We start from the raw sequence: 18,498 nt of genomic DNA, 5'->3' as shown, positions 1-18,498 counted from the left end.
CCTCAGGGAGCTTCAAAAATAACTCTCATACTAATCATTCCCTTCGAGTAGATACAGTCGGCAGGATGAATGAATGGTGTGCAACAGAACCAAGATTTCAATTCTTCACTCTGGCCACTTGCATAAATGATGGAACGGTGGCCATCGGGTCTATATCTTCTTTCTCAAGCTCTCATCTAGAAAGACTCTCTGGGGGTGCACTGGCTGGTATTATCCTCGGTGCCTTGGGGTTCATCGTGGTTTTCGTTGGGTTGATTCCTCTCGTCGTCTACCACCGTTTCAAGGCAGCTCATTCCGCCGGATCAGATCTCTCAATCCAAGATCAGCCCTTGTCGCTCTCTCAGCTTGATCAAATCCAGCCGCCACCACCCTATGAGCCACAATGTCCGGCTGAAACTTGCTTGCCACCATACTCGCGAAATGATGGCCCGAAGGCCGAAGTGTTGGTGTTCAGGCAATGCTTGAGTATCTTGGGTAGAACTTTGGTTTTATTTGCGATGCTGTGCAAATATGGGAAAAGATGGCAGTATCTAGAATGGAAATAAAACCAACCAAGAATATATGGAGATCAAGAAGTATATATAGCAGAAGAACGGCGATAAGCCCCAGATCGCGGATCAAATATTTTCCCGCATCATCGTCACCGATAGCGAGATGATTCCCACTTGGCTCCCCACTTCCTCCTTATCACGACGTGACGACTCTTCAAAAGACTGTGCGAGCCTGCGACTGAGGCCTCACGCATCCCTTTTATCCGATCAAATCGTAACCTCGGCCTCGTCCGCGCCATCCCCTCTCAGCCCAACCCACTCCCTCAAGCCCACCATGCAGTCCGTCCCCGAGTCGCGCCAACAGACCTTTGAGGAGATCTACGGGCCACCGGAGAATTTCCTTGAGATTGAAGTAAGTTATCGCGCCAATTTATATCTTCACAGGGCCATATGTGGCACTCTTCCTAAGTGTCTCGTGCCCAACCCCTCATCCAAAGCTATATCCGCAAGTTCCCCAGAAAAGTAACAGCTAACGACCCGACCCACCAGGTGCGCAACCCGCAAACGCACGGCACGTCGCGAAACATGTACACCTCATACGAGATCGTGTGCCGCACCAATATCCCCGCGTTCAAGCTGAAGCACTCGGTCGTGCGCCGCCGATACTCGGACTTTGAGTACTTCCGCGATATTTTGGAGCGCGAGAGTACGCGCGTTACCATCCCGCCATTGCCGGGTAAGGTGTTCACCAACCGGTTCAGCGACGACGTCATCGAGCACCGACGCGAGGGGCTTCAGCGGTTCCTGCAGATTGTGGCGGGACACCCGCTGCTGCAGACGGGGAGCAAGGTGCTCGCTAGTTTTATACAGGGTGAGTTTCTTCGTTCCATTGAATTCTTGGACTATGAATTCCATGTGGCTGGTATACTAATTGATTATGGTAGACCCGAACTGGGACCGCAATGCGTGGTAGAATGATATGCATACGGGTTCTTTGCTTTCTTTGTTTCTGTTCTCTTTCATCCACCCTAGCAATTTTGAGCGTGGTTTCTTGATTTTCAAATTCTGTCTAGTCCTTTTTGGGGCCTTGTTGTTCTCTGATTACGCTCGGACATTTTTCTTTGCCCGTGACATCGTTAACCAATGACACTGTCTGCCCGAAAAGCAAAATGTGAGCCAATAAAGACTTGTATGAGATGCGATTGCCTTTTCTGTTGTGTTCTTGCAATTTTGCTTGATCCGACTGTGTCTGAAATCTAACTTGGTACTCTTCCGAGGTTATGCGATATGAACTCTTCCAGTGGAAGTGGCAGTATTGGAGGCACGAAACTAACTTTGAACATTCAGACTATTTTGGGAGTATTGATCGTACTACTTTGATGATTTGTAGGATCCGACTCACTCGGTGTGGATTCCATCGTACATCTCTCATGAGCGATCCTCTATCTTTGGGCCATGTCTTTATATGGGAAGTATTCATTCAAGGACTTTTAAACAGAGCCATCGTGTACTGAGGGATATCAGAAGACAATCAAAAAAACACCCGAAATGCGAAATCAAACGAGTAATGAAAGGTCCAAATATTTCAAAAAGGCAAACAAATGACAAGAAAATAGACATAACTTTTGTTTTGCTTTGCAGCCCTTCAGCCTAGGTCATCCCAGACCATGGGAGCAAGTGTGTTATCCTCCCACGGCGAAGACGGCCCTGCGTTGTTCTCATCCAAAGAGAAAGACAGCAGACCTGACACTGCAGGCATACTGGGAGCAGAGGGCTCGAGGAATCCCTGAGGAGGGGGAAGGAGTGCGGGATCAACTGGACCAAGGTTAGTATGGGACACGCCGGATGGATTGCGGCTATGCGTGGAACGGGGCGCCATAGAAGGAACTTTAGTCGGGGTTGAATCGCCACTGGAAAGACGATCACGAGGCGCCGGTCCAAGCGTACCGGTAGGTGGACCCTGTCTGAGTGGAAGTGAATTCCCACTGACAGAACCGCCGTCACGATAAGCGTGGGGAAACTTGGTGCGAAACCGGTCACGAAGGTCGGTCGCTCTGCGATGACCTAGATTGAGATGCTTGTCTTGTTGGATAAGTGTCCATTGGAACCCGTGTACGGCATAGCCTCTCAAAAGGGCTTCGTCTTCGGCAGTAGTGAATGGACGACGGGATCGTCTCTTCGACTTTGTTGTGACGTGTGCTTCGGGCAACCCCAGTGATTCCAATGTAGTTTGGGACGTTTCCGAGTGAGGTGTGCTCTGTGTTGAAGATGACATCGACTGGCTGCGTACAGTCCCGGGATCCGTGTCCGGTGTCGCTAAGGACATGCTACTCGAAGTGGAGGGCTTATGCGAGCTGTTGGCAGAGCTTGCTGTCCCAGAGCTTGCTGTCCCAGAGCTTCGCTCTGACCCCATTTGCGTAAGTGTTGGTCGTGGCGGGATCTGAATCTTACCCGGTGCCTTGCCAAGGGAATCACTGGAGCCTTGGGCATGGGCTTTGAGAAGGGTATTGGCGAGACTATCACGCAATTGCTTGGTCGCTTCATTCGGATCGGACGCACGGTAAGCCCATGGGCAGCAGACTCGGAATCTATCTTTCAAATTGGAAGCGGTCCTTTTGTTGAACTTAAGTTCGGGCTGCGCCAGAATGGTTGTCCAATTGCCAATGCCACACTTGACGACTCCTCGAAGTAAATCAGTCGTCTCTTCCTCAGTCCACTTCCGCAAATTTTTGCGGGACCGGCCGCGAGTTTTAGGGGATAAAGGCGTATCGCCGTCTGTAGGGGTTGGGGTCTTATCATCGCCGATCATTCCTTTCTCACGTGGTCCCTTCATGGTAATATGGTCAATATCCGGTAGCGAAGGTCGTTCTGTATTTTCATGATCATGTGCGTCATCATTGTCATTATCATCAAGAGTAGTGCCAAGGAGTTCTTCAATCCGGGCTTCACGTCTCTCTGTCGGCTGGCCTTCAGGTATCGGGCCATTTGCAGAGACTAAGCTACCAGGATCAACAGCAGCATCTCCTCTGGATGGTTTTGTCAGAAGTTGTGGAATAGAGCCAGCTTCGATGGGAGGGAGAAGAGCAGCATTAGGCGGCGGCTCGTTCAAGCCATTCAAGATAGCAAAGGGACCAAATGGTGGAGGGCGTTGCTCTTTCTGGGCTTGAGGGATGGGAAGTTGTAGGTGTTCGCTAAAAGATTCGGGCTGAAGGTCTAAGCGCCGCCGCTTGCGCTGACCATGGAGTGCGTCATCGTCAAAGGAAGATGCAAATGGGAAGCGCTCCAGCGCACGAAGGTTAACAAATGCAGGTAGAATTGGCCGGGGCGGTAATTCCACATTCGAATGGAGGTCCGCAGGTTCGACGTTTTTAGTTCGCGCGGCATTGAGGAATTCGGTGACGGTTGGAAGACCCGCTTTGGGATTGGCAGAGACAGTTCCACCACCTGTTGGACCCTTTGATATAGCAGTCGATTCCCGCGTTCCGCTGGCTCTAGGCTCCAATGGTGAAGGGGCGCTGAGGGTGCGAGTTGAGACCGGCTCCCGTAGAGGCGCTATACGTAGAGAGAGCTGGGGAAGTTCGCGGTGCGGGGATTCATCCAGGGGCCGTAAAGACCCGTTGGAATCCATCCTCTGGTCATCTGCAGTCACTCGCGGACTGCAAGGATAATGCAAGATATTTGATTCATTGGGCCGTTCATGATGACTGCCATTGACCTGTTTTGAAGAAGTGACGAAGCTTTGATAACGATAACGTTTTCGACGGGCGGTGAGTGGATCATTGCACCTACGTCAGCCCTTTCTCGAGGTTAAAGATCCACCTCGGGATGCCATTCTGTGCTCAAAGTGACCCTCATGAGCTCCGCCTGAGCCTGTAATATCTTCCCCCTCACCACTAGTCTCTTGTACCTCGAGCGAAGTGAGTCTTACCACCAATCCGGCCGCGAAGCTCCTTCGGAGCTCCGCGGCAGCAGCGGCAGCACTAACCCTACGCAGAACCAGCATGCCTACGATCTTCCCAACATGGCCACACATCGTCTTCGGTGTGCTTGAGCCTCTTTCACTGTAGGTACCAACAGTTACGTCTCCAACCACATCTGTTACTTACTACCTTGTATAGTGTTCTTGGAGCCCTCGCGCCCTTGTACGACCTGAACGGCTTTGTTGCCGGCCAAACTCCGCACGTCGAAGCTCCGATCACCCACCCCAGCACTATCGCCCTGGCCTACCAACTTGGAAATGTATACTTCTTGTTGTCTTTAGTGGGGATCGGGGTATTGTACACGAGCACCGAGCCTAAGGTGTTGCGCAACTACCTGATTGGGCTGGCCATTGCCGACGTTGGGCATGTTTACGCCACGTACTTGGCCATGGGCTGGCCAGCATTTGTTGATGTCGGGGCATGGAACGCGCTGACGTGGGGAAATATCGGGGCGACCGGTTTCCTGTTCATCAATCGCCTATTATATCTATGTGGCGCATTCGGGGCTGCGAAGGCGCCTAAGGCGCTAGGGAAGAAAGAGTAAGAGATGCAAGGGAAAAGAATGACTGGCTCAAATGAGTTCTGGTGATCAGAGGTGCTGTGTATGCTTCCTGGAGGCCTTGTAAATGACCCAACCAAATAAAACTGGCGGCTCGGGCGCAGTGGATCCAATCTGATTGGCAACAATGTAGAGAAACTGGAGCGAGGCAACGGCTAGGAGCAAGTGAAGGCGTGGCAGGAACCATTCTAGGATTGTCACCGGACGATTAACTGCAAGTACGTCGCAATATCCTTAAATGGCGTTGTATGCCCTCCTAGGATTAGCCACGGTAAAACACCGTGCCCGTATAGATTTCGTATTGAATGAAAGATGCAACGCCAGACGCCCAGCGCTGCAAGATGCTAGCAATGGGTATAGCGTAGAGATACACGATCCCTGGAAACAGACGCAATCTAATGAGTAACCTTGGAACGCAGATCAACTAGTTTCAAACAGCGCACTGCGGCGACGTTTCCCCTTTCCCAAGGAAAAAAAAAAAAGAAAAAAAATTCGAAACGATCACCACTGTTGGACCGCATAATCTCCGGCAGCTACAAACGCCACGCGCCGTTCTCACTTCGATTTTCTCACCGAAATCGGCGAGGAGCGCGAGTGGGTTGTTGATCATCAGGCCTTGGACATGTGTTCATTTTGCAGGTATTGAATGAGTGGCTGGAGGACGCCTTCGCCATTTTGATGGTGGTCACGAAGATGTGGCAGTAGGAATGGAATACCCGGATACTCACGGTAGTGTTGACGGTAAGCGGCATAGTTCTGGGTTGGAATGGTGAGAAATGTTGTTTCTGGTGGGAGAATAGGATCGAGAACGACCATTCCTCCAACAGTGCTGTTCAAGCCGCGGGATCGCGCCGTGGAAATGCTATACCGGTGCATTCCATGCAAGATTGCCGTTAGAGAGTGGTAATTGCACTTATCAAAGAGGATCTGCGGGCTCCACCGGTCAGAGATTGATGTGCCTAAATTACAGACCGCTTGAAAACTGACCTGTGCACATTCGCGCAAATATGGGATCATAATATCAGGGAGTGAGGAACAGCATTCCCAGACGGAGACACTGAGAGAATGCCAGTTGCCCAGTAGTCTCTTAACCACAACGTCATCTGCCACGATACTCTGCCGCGACAAGCTGGAAAAGTCCATCTCGTCGGTACCTGTCAGGGTACGGGCCAGATCCATGGCTGATGTCGAATTCAAGCAGTCTTCCAAAAATAAGATTTCCGTGTTAAAGGGTGCATGCCATTTTATTTTGGACGTGTGGATGTACTGCTGTCGAAAGCGGATAGCCAAGACACTAAAGATCCTCAGGATGGTCGTCAGACTGGGCGGCTGATCTTTGAAAAGGCGTTGAATTGGACCGGCAATAAAATTGAAGCCAAGGTCTGTAGATTGTGGCATATCGAGTGCTGCTTCTGGGTGAGCAATGAGCATGCACTGCACAAGGGCTCGATGGGCGAATGGGCTTCGGTTTCGCAATAGCTAGTCAAGGAAGATGAGAGCGATTCCACCGGACGAGAACAAAATTCAAGCTTACTTTTTCCACATCGATGTAAAGAGGGATCTCTTCAGGGTAAGTCTGCAGATGATCCAAGAGATGAATGTAGAGATGGGTATGCTGAAGCAGGAACCACTCGACTGAGACGGCGCTGTACCCAAGAGAGGCGCGCACAATTTCCTCAAATGCAATTCTGCTGAATTGAAATTGACTCTCAGCCTCCATTGCCGCAGCGATCGTTCGGGCGTCGAGCGAATGCCCTGGAGGCAGAGGGAACCAGCCCCATGGAATGGGCTGAAACGGCGAGATACTCGAACGTCGCAAGATTTCCTCTACCCTCTGCATGTGGGATAGATTCGCGAGGACTTTGTGTTCATGGGGCTCTGAGAGCGCAACAAGAAACGCATCAATCGCGTCCGCATTGCGACTCAGCAACGAGTTACGTGCATAGTTCTCGTCGCGAAAGAGTCCATAACGGATGACCTGGCGGATCTCGGGCACTTTGAAAGCCCACAGCACAGTCGTAGCTTCATCCTCCCACCAGCGATAAGTCACAGTGAAGCGAGGAAACTCCGTGCCAACATGGAACAGAGACTGGTACGATAGAATCGGCTCTGGAGTTCGTCCAGGTAGGCTTTGCGACATCTCGGCTAACGGGGTCTTACTCCTGCTATACGGTCTCTTCTCCGGGGCGAACATTGCTTCAGTGCCGATGGACTGCATTTATGCGATGTGAATCCGGAAGTTACCTCATAGCCCTGAACCCCGGCAGCCAACACATTGAGCAAGGTGCCAGTCGAGCTTCATGTGACGGCGCAAAGGAATAACAGGTACGAAGAAGAAAGAGAGAAAAAAAACAAAGAAAGTATTATAGGTCAGTGGTGTTACTAGATGCGGTGGCTTGTAAGATACCAAAACGAACACGAAACCATGCAAGATTAAGGAATAGCAGGGAAAGAAATAACAAGGGTCTTTGGATGAATCGGAAGGGGCGAGAAACGATGGATTTTAAGCGTTATCCCTGCCGTTCCGCCACGTTCGACACATCACCAGGGGGGGAAAAATCGGATAAAATTGCAAAAACGGGGGGAAGGTGAGTCCTAGTTTCCAGGCTACTGGGAGACCCGACGGCCAGGAAAAGTCGGGAAAAAGGGGGCAATGATTGACCTCCAACACGAATGCCCCCTCGAATTGGCCCCAGATCGGCCGGGAGGTCTCCACCGTGAGGAATGGTCTCCAATGTATGCTCTGCTGTTCTCTGCTACTGTATAGAGTAGCTACTAGCTGGATCGAGCAATCTAGTTTCCGTCTCGATACCCGCTTTTCTCGATTCCCGTCTGACCCGTCTATGCCGAACACCCGTTGGGGCAGCTCAATTCTTAATATGACAGCCTTTGCCTGCTTCTCTGCAGAAGCGCTACCCGGTCCACGGGTCAATCGGTTGGGGGAGCGGTCAATGGGACCTTCTGGAATGATTCTAGTCGGGCATCCGATGCTACACAACGAACGGTCAGGCCCGAAACCTAAGTCGGTGGCCAGGCATGCGACGTGTGATTCAAGGAACTATGCATCAACTACCTTTCCCTATCTAGGGGGGGGCAATGATTAGGATGTATTGCACTTCTTCCAATCGTGGGTCATTCATCTCTTTTCATGGTTTCATATGCAGAGCCGTGGGGACGCTAACCCAAGGACACTAAACCGTAGCGAGTGTGCCGTGGACGATCATGATGGAATTCGGATTTACTTGATGTCGGGCACTATGGAGGCGCCCAAGCGGACACCCTCTGCCCGTCATCTTGTCTTTTTTTTTCTCCTTTTTGGACTTCTCGTATTATACTGTATTGATCACTTTTGTTTTTCCTCGCCACTTTTGTTTCGTTTTTCTTTATCTTGTTCATTCATCTCCCACAATCGCAGATGATTTCATCGAAAGGATCATTGGCCCCTCGCACTCCGATCAACCCAACTTACCCCGGTTGTGATCCGTCGGTAGTTGCGGTCTGGGGAGAATGGCAATGCCCAGCACGGTTCACTTCACACCGCTTGGGGGGGGGGAGTTTGGTGTCGAGTAATCTATAGGGCCTCTGGAAGTTAAATGGGCTCTATACGAAGGGGATGGAAACCTTAACAAAGGCCGACAGGAGGGGAAAAATGAGAGTCCTCTTTGATCAACCACATCATCATGATGTTTGCAAACCCTACGACTCACTCACCGCCACGATTACGAATGAACAGTTTTCAAAAGAATCCTAGGAGTTCATTCCAGCGCCCCGCCCGGTGGACAAAGTCCAGACCGGCCCCTGGTAATTGGTGTGTCATTGGATCTGTTATCCAGGGGCGAAATATTACCTTACCTCGTTCTTCAAGACGTCATTTAGACTCTGTGCGCCACGTGAAACGTGATAATTGAAAGCTCAGGAATTCGACGGTCGCGGATACAGAACCCAGGTCCAAGGCACTGGGACACCGCATCTCGGTACAGATCCACCCCAGAGCTTGCTGTGGATCGGAAAGAGCATGGCAATGACTTGACATGCTTGGTCAATGTTGGCATCAACACGATCATTTCTGACCCTCCTCGGACTCAAACAGTGCACTGCAAACCGGAGGGGAAAACGACAATCTCCGAGCTCCTTCCAAAGCATGTTCTAGACCCCACTCGATTCACTGCCATAGTCTCCAGCCCACTCTCTTTATCTTTCTCACACACACACACACACAGTCTTTCTCCTCATGACTATAGTTAGCAACGGCGTCATCCTTTCTATCATCGAACTCATCGATGGAGCCTCATCAGTGAATTGAAATCACCGCACCTCGCTTCATTCGAGAGATAATCATCTGAGCGAGGGGACCGAGCACCGGAGGGGCTGCTAGTTCCTTTTCTCCAGCTGCCGTGGACGAAATGGCATACAGAAAATTCTCAATGCCGGAGACAACATACTTTCCGCATGGCCGGGCCAGCCACTCAAAAAGGTGCGACAAATCAAAAAGCTCCCTCCAATGGGGCCCCCTTCGGTTCCACGCAGACAAGAATCCACAGCGTTATGCTGTCGTGCATTTTCCGGCGTCGTGGCCCCCCAGATACCTTCTCCCTGTGGAGAGGCGAAAGCGTCACGCCGGCCCATTTCGATAGATCAATTATCCCAGGCCCACCATCGAGCGCCTTTTGTAGGCTCCATGTGGCCGAATACAATAGACTCGCGCTAGGACAAGGGGGGTTCGGATGGGCCCGTTGCCGCGTCCACCTTGCTCTCAGGGCTACTGTACAGTACTCTAGCGAGCCGGACTGCCGTGCAGATCAAATTTATTGGTCGTGCAAGCCGTTTTCCTTGCTCTCTCATACGCTCATCGGTTGCGAGCGATCGGTGCGAGCCATGCGCCATTAGAGATAAGCCAGGAGGGTGTGCATTGTCGTCTGCCTCAAGATACTCGCTTAGTAAGTTGCCCTAGGATGCCTTTTAACATCGGTTCGCTTGCGGTGTCGGAGGTCGTCTCCTGCCCTGTGCAATCCGACGGCACGGTGTACTCCGGACATCTTGGCTATTCCCCACTTCAAAAGTGCATCGCATTAGCACACGCCCGTACGGCCTGGAGGAAAATAACCGTCTCGTCGATTGGTCCAATGGATCTCCTTACTCTTTCAACGCAGCGGTGATCAACTTGATCGTCTCGGGTTTATGTACATGCATCAGCCCTCAATTACGTGATGTGGTGCGATTGGCTTGAGAGAACTCCCGAAGTCAGTAATATTGTTTGAGTACTGGCGTCGCAATCCTTATCCAGTCACTGGTTCCCGTGGCCCGGGAGGCCGAAAGTTTTTCCCGTGTATCCCGTGTAGTCCATTATGCCCGTGGGCTTGATACCTCGGCATTGCTATTTTCAGGTATCTCCCAGGCTCAATAGATCGAATATACAGCCCTGGCGTGCGCACTCTTGGTCCAGATTGGTACTGGGGAAACTCATCATCGAAAATAAGTTTGTTTGGAATTGAGCAGGCACATGCCCGATCAAGATATATTCCTACATTCTCGGACATGTTCGAATTTTCCAAGTAGACGATTATGAATGTGATAGATCCGTGATTGTAACAAGAACTCTCGAGCACCAAAACCCCTCAATTCATTTTACATCTCAATAGTTTCAGGCGGGTCGATGGCCATTTGACATGACAGTCTCTTGATGGAATATCCACGGTTCACGTGTAGAGAAGGAACCGTTTAACCCGGTTTTCGCTCTAGATAGGCGAAGGAACTTCATGGAATACATCTCCTACGTCTCCAGAATCGGTGATTGGACCCGGCGCTATGTATCAAACCGGGTTCTAGTCACAAGCAGTAGGGCAAGAGGCAGAGGGGAACAACACGGAAGAGATAAGGCTGCGAGACGGGATCCGGAGAGTACGATCATTTAATCATTGAGGGGAAGTAACGTAAAATAGGTATCATGATATCACTCGGAAACGAGACGGAAAGCCCGCCCAAGTTTTGTTTGCTATGGCTCGAATCTACGGAACAAGCATCATGCAGAACAAGACGCCGTTTCCCAGCTACTGTTTTGGTTAATTTTTTTTTCATCACCGAGTGGAGATGGTGCGCATGCTAATTGCCAATGTCTGGAGACATTTAGTTGGCAATAGCGTGAGCACGGCGGCGGTCACGCTCCTCAGCAATGGAGAGCTATTGAAGATGTTTAGTTGAAGTCGGGAGATAAGTGGAATGGGGACTTGAAACGTACCTTGACACCCTTGCCCTTGGGCAGGGAGATCCAGGGCTTCTCCTGGCCAATGATGAAGACGTTGGACTCACGGGTGGCGAAGGTGTTGTCAATAGCATCCTTGACGTGGACGATGTTGAAACCACCATCGTGGCGCTCACGGTGAGTGATGACACCAACACGACCCATGTTACGACCACCAGTGGCCATGATGACAACACCGGAGTCGAACTTGACGTAGTCAACAATCTTGCCAGTGGTGATGTCGATCTTGACGGTGTCGTTGACCTTGATGACGGGGTCGGGGTAGCGAATGCTGTGGAGCGCAAGTTAGCAAAACTTTGTTCTAATATTGGGGTCTTACTGTATCCATGATTGGAACAGAGTAAAATTCCAAGTCCTCCAGTGATCAACCAAATCATGGTCCAACGACTGAATGACACGGAACTTTTGGAGTTTGCACTCACGTTCGCGCATCGTGCGTAACCAAGAATGGGATCCCGCCCTTGCCGAGCTGAACACGCTTGACCTTGCAGAGCTTGAACTCAGCCTCCTCAGCCTGGATGCGGTGGACGGTGAAGCGGCCCTTGGTGTCGTAGATGAGACGGAAGTGCTCGCCAGTCTTCTCGAGGGAGATGACATCCATGAAGCCAGCGGGGAAGGTGGTGTCGGTGCGGACCTTGCCGTCAACCTTGACCAGACGCTGCATCATGATGGCCTTGACCTCGCGACCGTTCAGGGCGTACTTGAGACTATGTAATCAATCAGTTTCGAATTGTTCGTGCGTAGAGCGAGGGCGAGTCGAATCGTACCGGTTACGGATGAAGACGATCAGGGAAGGCAGTCCCGGAGCTTGTGAGGACCGGGGGAGGCCTTGGGGGCATAGGTGCCGGACATTTTGTCCAGCAGCCAGTGCGAGGGCGCGCTAAGGCGCTTCTGGTGCTTCTTACTGCAAAGACATCATGATTAGTTCAAGTCCATCGCGAAGCAAATTTTTTCGAAACTCGCGAAATACGACGAGCTGGTCCCGAGACGATGGTCGGCGAGTCCAGATTATCATTGGCGAGTGTTTGATGAGGTGTGTGAGACTTACGGTCCGCGTCCCATTGTGAAATTGTCGACCTGTTTCCCGGGGTTGGTTGTCGAAGAACTACGATGAGGAACAAGCAGCCGTGATAATCAAGGGTGTTTCGCTTAAGTCGGTGGTTGTGGGCTGAGCCCTAGAGCGCTAGTCCAGAATAGGACCGATCCAGATTTCACTTAGTCATCAATAGGGCATCGCCCATTCAAGGCATGTTTACACCTGAGGCATCAAAATTTCCATGTAACTGCTTATGTGTTCCGTACTAAAGAAATGTAATATGTGGCATCGCTGAGGAATTTGACTTTTCGTATTTACAATTAAACGTAACCCTTGATGACCGCTACCTCAGCATTGAGGATGGATGAGCCGGCGGCACCAATGACGGTGTTGTGAGACAGCGCAGCGAAACGGATATCAAAATGACCACCCTTGACACCCTCGCGAACACGTCCTACACTCACTGTGTAACCGCCGGAGATGTCACGGTCCAGACGTGGCTGCGGGCGATCAGGCTCGTCAAACACCTTGATGGCCATCGGAGGTGCAGAGGGACAGCCGAGCTTTTGAGCCTCAGATTGGTACTCTCGCAGGGCCTCCACGACCTGCTCGGCGCTGGGGACCTTTTCACGGTTCTTGAAACGCAGGGAAACGAATGCCATGTGGCCATCAGTGACACCAACCCGAGTGCAAGTAGCGCCGATGCTGAGACCGGTTTGCTCATCAAAGGCAGTGGCATCGGCGTTCAAGTTACCCAAAATCTTCTGGGCCTCATTCTCGAGCTTGTCCTCTTCGCCGCTGATATAGGGAATGACATTGTCGACGATGTCCAAACTGGGAACACCGGGGTAGCCGGCTCCCGAGATAGCCTGCTCGGTGAACACCTCGACCTCTGCGACGTGGCCGAACTTAGCCTGTAGGGCAGCAAAAGGAATGACAACACCAATGACGGCGCAGTTGGAGTTGCAAACCAGGAAACCCTTCTTCAAGCCGAAGTGCTTGCGCTGGTGAGGAATGAGATCCAAATGCTGGGGGTTGACAGTAGGAACGACCAACGGCACGATGGGGTCCTTGCGATAGTTCTTCGCATTGGAGAAGACGGGAATCTCCGCCTTGATGAACGCCATCTCTGTAGAAAATTAGCAAGGCCCGGCAAATGCAGGTTTAGTATGGAACCTTACCGGTCTCGCCGGCGACGTCGCTGTTCAATCCGGAAAAGACAAGGTCACAGTCTTTGAATTGCTCGGCGCTGCATTCGCGTAGAACGAGGTTGCTGAGCTTCTCCGACATGGGAGAGGACTGCTTCCAACTGACGGCTTCCTTGTACTTCTTTCCAAGGGAACGCTCTGAGGCACCGACAGCGTGGAGCTCCAGGAAAGGATGGTCAGACAGCAGGAGAATGAAGCGCTGGCCAACAGAGCCGGTGGCACCGAGCACACCTAGAGGAAGTTAGAACATGCGTCATCGCCGTGGGAGAGGTTCAAAGACATACCGCATTTCTTCTTGGGATATGAGGGCGCCATCTTGTCTATATGTGGAAAACGAGGGTATCTTGGTCAACGTCAGCTTTTCGCGCTACAAGATCACCTCCAAAGTCTCCGGGAAAGCAGATGTGCATGCGATGATGTATCCAATCGGCACTTGGACCACAGAGATCTTTGAGTCAAGGCTTCATCCATTGCCCCGCCGAGTGGATAAAGACGCGTTGGTGCTCAATTGATTCACCGATCCCCGGGAGAGAGATCTCAAGCGCAATTGCATATTTGCGACAACTAGAAAGGACAAAATAGCAGAATAGTTTAACTTACCCTCTGATAGTGTTGTGAATGAAACGACGTGTGGCAAGCGTGATCAACAGCGATGTCGGCTCGCGGCCGATTGCCTGCCCCACGCTGACTCATCCCTTCCTTTTCCAGATCCTGTAGGGACAAGTTGATTGGCTGTTACTCTATTCCCGCCCCAATTTTTTTTTACCGGAGTCGCTCTACTTCTCCGAAATGTTCTCGTGCAGTGGATCAATTCCATTAATGACGACATATCCAAGCATAGCCAGAAGCCCTACTGTACAACGCGCATAATGGTATCCTGGACACTTTCCATCTCCAGTCCTAGCATATCATTTGCAAGCTTCTGCTCCTTGACGTAGTTTGCACAAAGACCAGGCGTGTTCCCAAAACAGGTGGCCGGAACCAGCGCAAGGGCACCACTGAAATCACCGGCAGTGAGCTTCTCGACAGCAGCACTGACCTGCTCGTTCGTGGTGGTACTTTTGATAGTCCATCGAGCGCCAGTCACCTGTTCCAGAGTCTTGACAATTTCATTCTGGGTCGTCTCCACAGAAGCGACATAAAGATACTGGTTGCTAGTTGCCTGTGGATTCTCGAGAACAGAGATCACCGACCGCCCTAGCTGCTTCTCATTGGTCAAAGTAAAGCTTTTGTCCCCTCCATCCCAGATCGTAGCGGTGCGGGTGGAGATATCGAATTCCAAGAAGCCGTTCCGAAGACCCTGAAAATGGCATAGAAGTAAGAATGCTGATTCCGAAGATGCATGGACAAGTCAATCACTTACCCAGTCGAATAAGCCCGATGTGGCAATCCCAGTCCAGGTCAAGCCCGAAGCTTTCTTACTCTTCAAGTACTTGATCAATTTGTTCTTCTGCTCGAGTAGAGGTAGCAACTGCAGCACAGCGTCACTCTGGCTACTCGCGGAAAATTCAGAGGGGATGAAGCGCTGAACTCCAGCGCGAATGGCCGCATCAACGAATGCCTTCTGCTCGCTGAAAGCCGTGGCTCCTACTGCTGAGACCACGGCATCCTGTCCCCGGAAGGCAGCCTCCAGACTGGCTTCCGAGAAGTCGGACTTGAGAACAGTGACCCCTTCGGGAAAGAGTGCCTCGCTCTCTTTGCGGGAAATGACAGTGACAGAAAAGCTGGCCGAGAAGATAAGCGCGTCGAGAATAATGTTGCCAACGCTGCCGCTGGCCTTGACGTAATTTTTTAGTTCTCGTTGAACATCGACATTGTAGATATAGAAATGGGGTGGGGTGCACATACCCCAACGACCGCGACGTTCTTCAAAATGCTTCCCATTGTGGAACTAGGGTAGGAGGACGTTTTCGAATGACTTCAGGCTCTTTGGATGATACACCCAAACAGAAGAGAAAAGCATATTTATATTCTCTTTTGGCCTCCTCTCGTCTTAAAGTTGCGATGCCACACGTTGATAGTATGCTTCCTGATTGCCGCTCACGGTAGATCCTCCATTTGAATAGAACGGACTTTTTTGACCGTTTCCCCGCTATAGCCAATCAGAGACTGACTATGTCAGATGAAACCGCCCGTTTGCGCCAATTGTAATGTTCGTCGTTCATTAAGCCCCACTAATATGCAAGCCAACGTGATGCTTAGAAATGCGGCTTTACTCTCCGTATCACCGCCATCACCAACCAAAAGCTACGGTCTTGCTTCACTACGTTTTGCTTGCGAACTCACCTGCAATATGCAGGGAAATAATCGCCCCGAAATGAGTCATCATTCATCAACCAGCAAATCCTGCTTGGAATGCCGACGCCGAAAGATCAAATGTGACAAAGTCCTGCCGTGCTCGTACCGCGTCAAGGTCAAAGTTCGGTGCACGTATCCACCGAGGAAGACTTTACCCAGAGATAGAAGTCAGAGCCTCGTAGGCCAAGATCTTACTACTCGAGTCGAGAGAATCGAGTGTACGTTGAAGTCTGTCGAGCAAAGTTTGTCACAGATCTGGCAGATCGTTCAGCCTGCCCAGTCGCAGCCGCCTCATCAAGATAATGGTAAGATCGATCATTCGGCAGCAACCAATGTGCTTGGAAATCAGGCGAGCTCAGAAAGTCACGGTCATGATGGACGGGTGGACTTTGCATCTCGAAAGCATCATGCACCAAAATCAAAATCTCATTCATCGCCAGAGAAGATCTTTTTTCTGTGGCAGATATTCCTAGAGCGGGTGCACCCGATTTTGAAAATAATCCATGCTCCGAGTGTTCAATGCCAGATCGTCGAATTTGTACAAGGCCGAACGTTCGACAGCCCATCAATTCACTGCTTATTATTTGCAGTCTATTACGCGGCCGTAGTGACTCTGTCAACCGAAGAATGCGAGAGGGTTCTAGACGATGAAAGACGAATACTATTGCAAAGGTAACTTAAACGGCCATACAAGAAGTCAGTATTCAACTAACGGAGAAAGGTATCGAGAGTCAACCGAAACGGCTCTTTCACATGCTGAAGTTCGGAAATCCAAAGACATGACCGTTCTGCAAGCACTCACTCTCTACAGTGTAGGGCTCTAGTTTACATCACAGCCAGATTCCCAATGGCTAACCAGTTTTCGTTCAGATTTGTTCCAGATTCCACGTAGGAGGCCCTGACGTCAAGAGCCTCACCCGGCTTGCCATAACAGCAGCGTTTGAAAACAGACTGAACCAGGAAACATCAGGCGCAAGTCTCACGCCATTTGAAGCAGAAATGCAACGTCGAACTTGGTGGCAAATCTTCATTCTTGACACTCGTATAGCTAAAGACTACAGATCAGAGCCACACATCTTGGAATCTCAATTCCAGAAGAAATTCCCATCGAGCATCTCAGATGCTAACCTCGACCCACACATGAGTGAAATACCAAACTCCCAGTCAGGAAAGAGTGAGATGCTGTTCAGTTTGGTCAGACTCGAAATCAGCTATTTCACACGCCTGATACTCTTCTCAGATCAATTTACCGGAATGAACTCCTATCCCACCATTTCAACTTCCAAAGAGAAGTGTGAAGCGATTGATCGCTTCAAAGAACGCATAGAGCTCGAATACCTTTCACATTGTGACACTTCCATCCCCCTGGATTTCGTCACTGCTGAATCTAGTCGTTTGATCATTGCAAAACTCAAGCTCGCGGTGATCAAGCCACGAGACAGATACAACCAGCAGATTCTTACTCAACAGAGCCTTCGTGAAACTTGCGTGGAGATTCTTGGGCGGGCTAAAGAAATGCGCCTCCAGCAGCGGTGCAAGCAGTGGCTATGGCTTTTCCAGACTTACATTGAGTGGGATGCTTTAACTTACCTGCTCATCAGCTTAGCTCTCTCGCCGCTTGGGGATGGAGCGAACGCGGCATGGACGGCTGCTGAGGAAGTCTTCCAATATTGGGATGTGATCCGTGACTCTCGCGGATGTCCACGCTGGAGTCGTATCGTAGACTTTCACACGCAGACTTTGACCACGAGGGAGTTGGCTTTGAGCAATCCAGGCTTATTTGGGTCGACTTTGAATGGGGATGGCCAGCTTCAAGACTCTGAATCGATCGTAACAGAGAGACTTGCACCAGTTCCATCAGCTGACACCATGGCTTCACCCGCATTCAACGCAGCGTCCCAAGTGATTGGGCGACTGGCCTCCTCAGCGGAACCTCAACGGTCATTTAATGGAATAAGCGCCGATAAAAGTCCAGAAGCAACAAGAGAGCCTTTCGATATTCCTAGCTCCGGGACAGCCTGTCAGTGGAGTGCTGCGCTCTTTGAGCAGTATTTTGAGGTTCTACAATCGGAACAAGATGACGCGCTATGGATATGAGTCTTCAATACTACAATTCTCTTTTCTTTTCATTTTCTGTCGTAGATGCATTACCACTGAGCGGGATTGACCCAACAAACTAGTCATGTCGAAACTTCCAAGGACTTTTGGCTTCCGAAGTGGGAACGTGACCTACTCCACGATATCTTGAGACGAACGACCTCAAGGAAACGAGCTGAGTGGAAAGCGCATCAACGGCAAAACTGTCTTGAATTGATGTTGATATTCTCATAGAACACGGGAGGGAGCACAATTGGGGATTAGCGTGGGGGCGGCTACCGGAGATAAATCCGGGGTAAGCATGTGTAATTATTCCACGAATGATGTGGCCCGTGCCGTATTTTCGAGACCTGCAAATAAGTTCCCGATAACGCGGTCAGGATTTTGTTAGCTTCTTGATGACCCAGAAATGTCCATTCTGATACCGCCAGCCCAGGACAGAAGCCAGCGATTAAGACAATTCAAGGGCACAAACAGGAAGATAGGAACGTGCACCTCGCCATTGATAGCTTCCTAAGACGATCAGATGGCATGTAAGCACGTTCTTTCACCAAGATAGCTTAGCATACA

The 18,498-nt window shown here is 50.7% G+C and overlaps 8 protein-coding genes across 8 annotated transcripts; 3 read left to right on the top strand and 5 right to left on the bottom strand.

Moving 5' to 3' along the window:
* Positions 1-825: 825 nt before the first annotated feature.
* Positions 826-1,464, top strand: N7477_006843 (sorting nexin-3; the record flags this gene model as incomplete). The annotated part of the gene is made up of 3 exons (XM_056968506.1): positions 826-903; positions 1,041-1,362; positions 1,436-1,464. 3 exons carry the CDS (start codon positions 826-828, stop codon positions 1,462-1,464), a joined length of 429 nt encoding a protein of 142 aa, XP_056821302.1.
* Positions 1,465-2,136: 672 nt separating this feature from the next.
* Positions 2,137-4,119, bottom strand: N7477_006842 (telomere repeat binding factor family protein; the record flags this gene model as incomplete). The annotated part of the gene is made up of 1 exon (XM_056968505.1): positions 2,137-4,119. The coding sequence occupies one exon, from the start codon at positions 4,117-4,119 to the stop codon at positions 2,137-2,139; it is 1,983 nt and encodes a 660-aa protein (XP_056821301.1).
* A 373-nt stretch (positions 4,120-4,492) lies between these two features.
* Positions 4,493-5,015, top strand: N7477_006841 (uncharacterized protein; the record flags this gene model as incomplete). The annotated part of the gene is made up of 2 exons (XM_056968504.1): positions 4,493-4,554; positions 4,610-5,015. 2 exons carry the CDS (start codon positions 4,493-4,495, stop codon positions 5,013-5,015), a joined length of 468 nt encoding a protein of 155 aa, XP_056821300.1.
* Positions 5,016-5,639: 624 nt separating this feature from the next.
* N7477_006840 (Guanine-nucleotide dissociation stimulator CDC25) lies at positions 5,640-7,170 on the bottom strand (the record flags this gene model as incomplete). The annotated part of the gene is made up of 3 exons (XM_056968503.1): positions 5,640-5,957; positions 6,018-6,509; positions 6,565-7,170. 3 exons carry the CDS (start codon positions 7,168-7,170, stop codon positions 5,640-5,642), a joined length of 1,416 nt encoding a protein of 471 aa, XP_056821299.1.
* Positions 7,171-11,153: 3,983 nt separating this feature from the next.
* Positions 11,154-12,304, bottom strand: N7477_006839 (40S ribosomal protein eS4; the record flags this gene model as incomplete). Its single annotated transcript, XM_056968502.1, has 4 exons — positions 11,154-11,207; positions 11,266-11,560; positions 11,712-11,996; positions 12,195-12,304. The coding sequence occupies 4 exons, from the start codon at positions 12,302-12,304 to the stop codon at positions 11,154-11,156; spliced, it is 744 nt and encodes a 247-aa protein (XP_056821298.1).
* Positions 12,305-12,645: 341 nt separating this feature from the next.
* On the bottom strand, positions 12,646-13,848 carry N7477_006838 (aspartate-semialdehyde dehydrogenase family protein; the record flags this gene model as incomplete). The annotated part of the gene is made up of 3 exons (XM_056968501.1): positions 12,646-13,454; positions 13,507-13,764; positions 13,818-13,848. 3 exons carry the CDS (start codon positions 13,846-13,848, stop codon positions 12,646-12,648), a joined length of 1,098 nt encoding a protein of 365 aa, XP_056821297.1.
* Positions 13,849-14,383: 535 nt separating this feature from the next.
* On the bottom strand, positions 14,384-15,417 carry N7477_006837 (aromatic alcohol reductase; the record flags this gene model as incomplete). The annotated part of the gene is made up of 3 exons (XM_056968500.1): positions 14,384-14,833; positions 14,897-15,310; positions 15,382-15,417. 3 exons carry the CDS (start codon positions 15,415-15,417, stop codon positions 14,384-14,386), a joined length of 900 nt encoding a protein of 299 aa, XP_056821296.1.
* Positions 15,418-16,478: 1,061 nt separating this feature from the next.
* On the top strand, positions 16,479-17,928 carry N7477_006836 (transcription factor domain-containing protein; the record flags this gene model as incomplete). Its single annotated transcript, XM_056968499.1, has 2 exons — positions 16,479-16,643; positions 16,702-17,928. The coding sequence occupies 2 exons, from the start codon at positions 16,479-16,481 to the stop codon at positions 17,926-17,928; spliced, it is 1,392 nt and encodes a 463-aa protein (XP_056821295.1).
* Between the last annotated feature and the right edge of the window lie 570 nt (positions 17,929-18,498).

This window comes from Penicillium maclennaniae, assembly GCF_028827695.1.
Source record: "Penicillium maclennaniae strain IBT 15551 chromosome Unknown utg000006l:1.0-2513246.0:1.0-2515036.0, whole genome shotgun sequence".
Taxonomy (NCBI): Eukaryota; Fungi; Ascomycota; class Eurotiomycetes; order Eurotiales; family Aspergillaceae; genus Penicillium; species Penicillium maclennaniae.
This window is presented reverse-complemented; position numbering and strand designations above follow the sequence as displayed.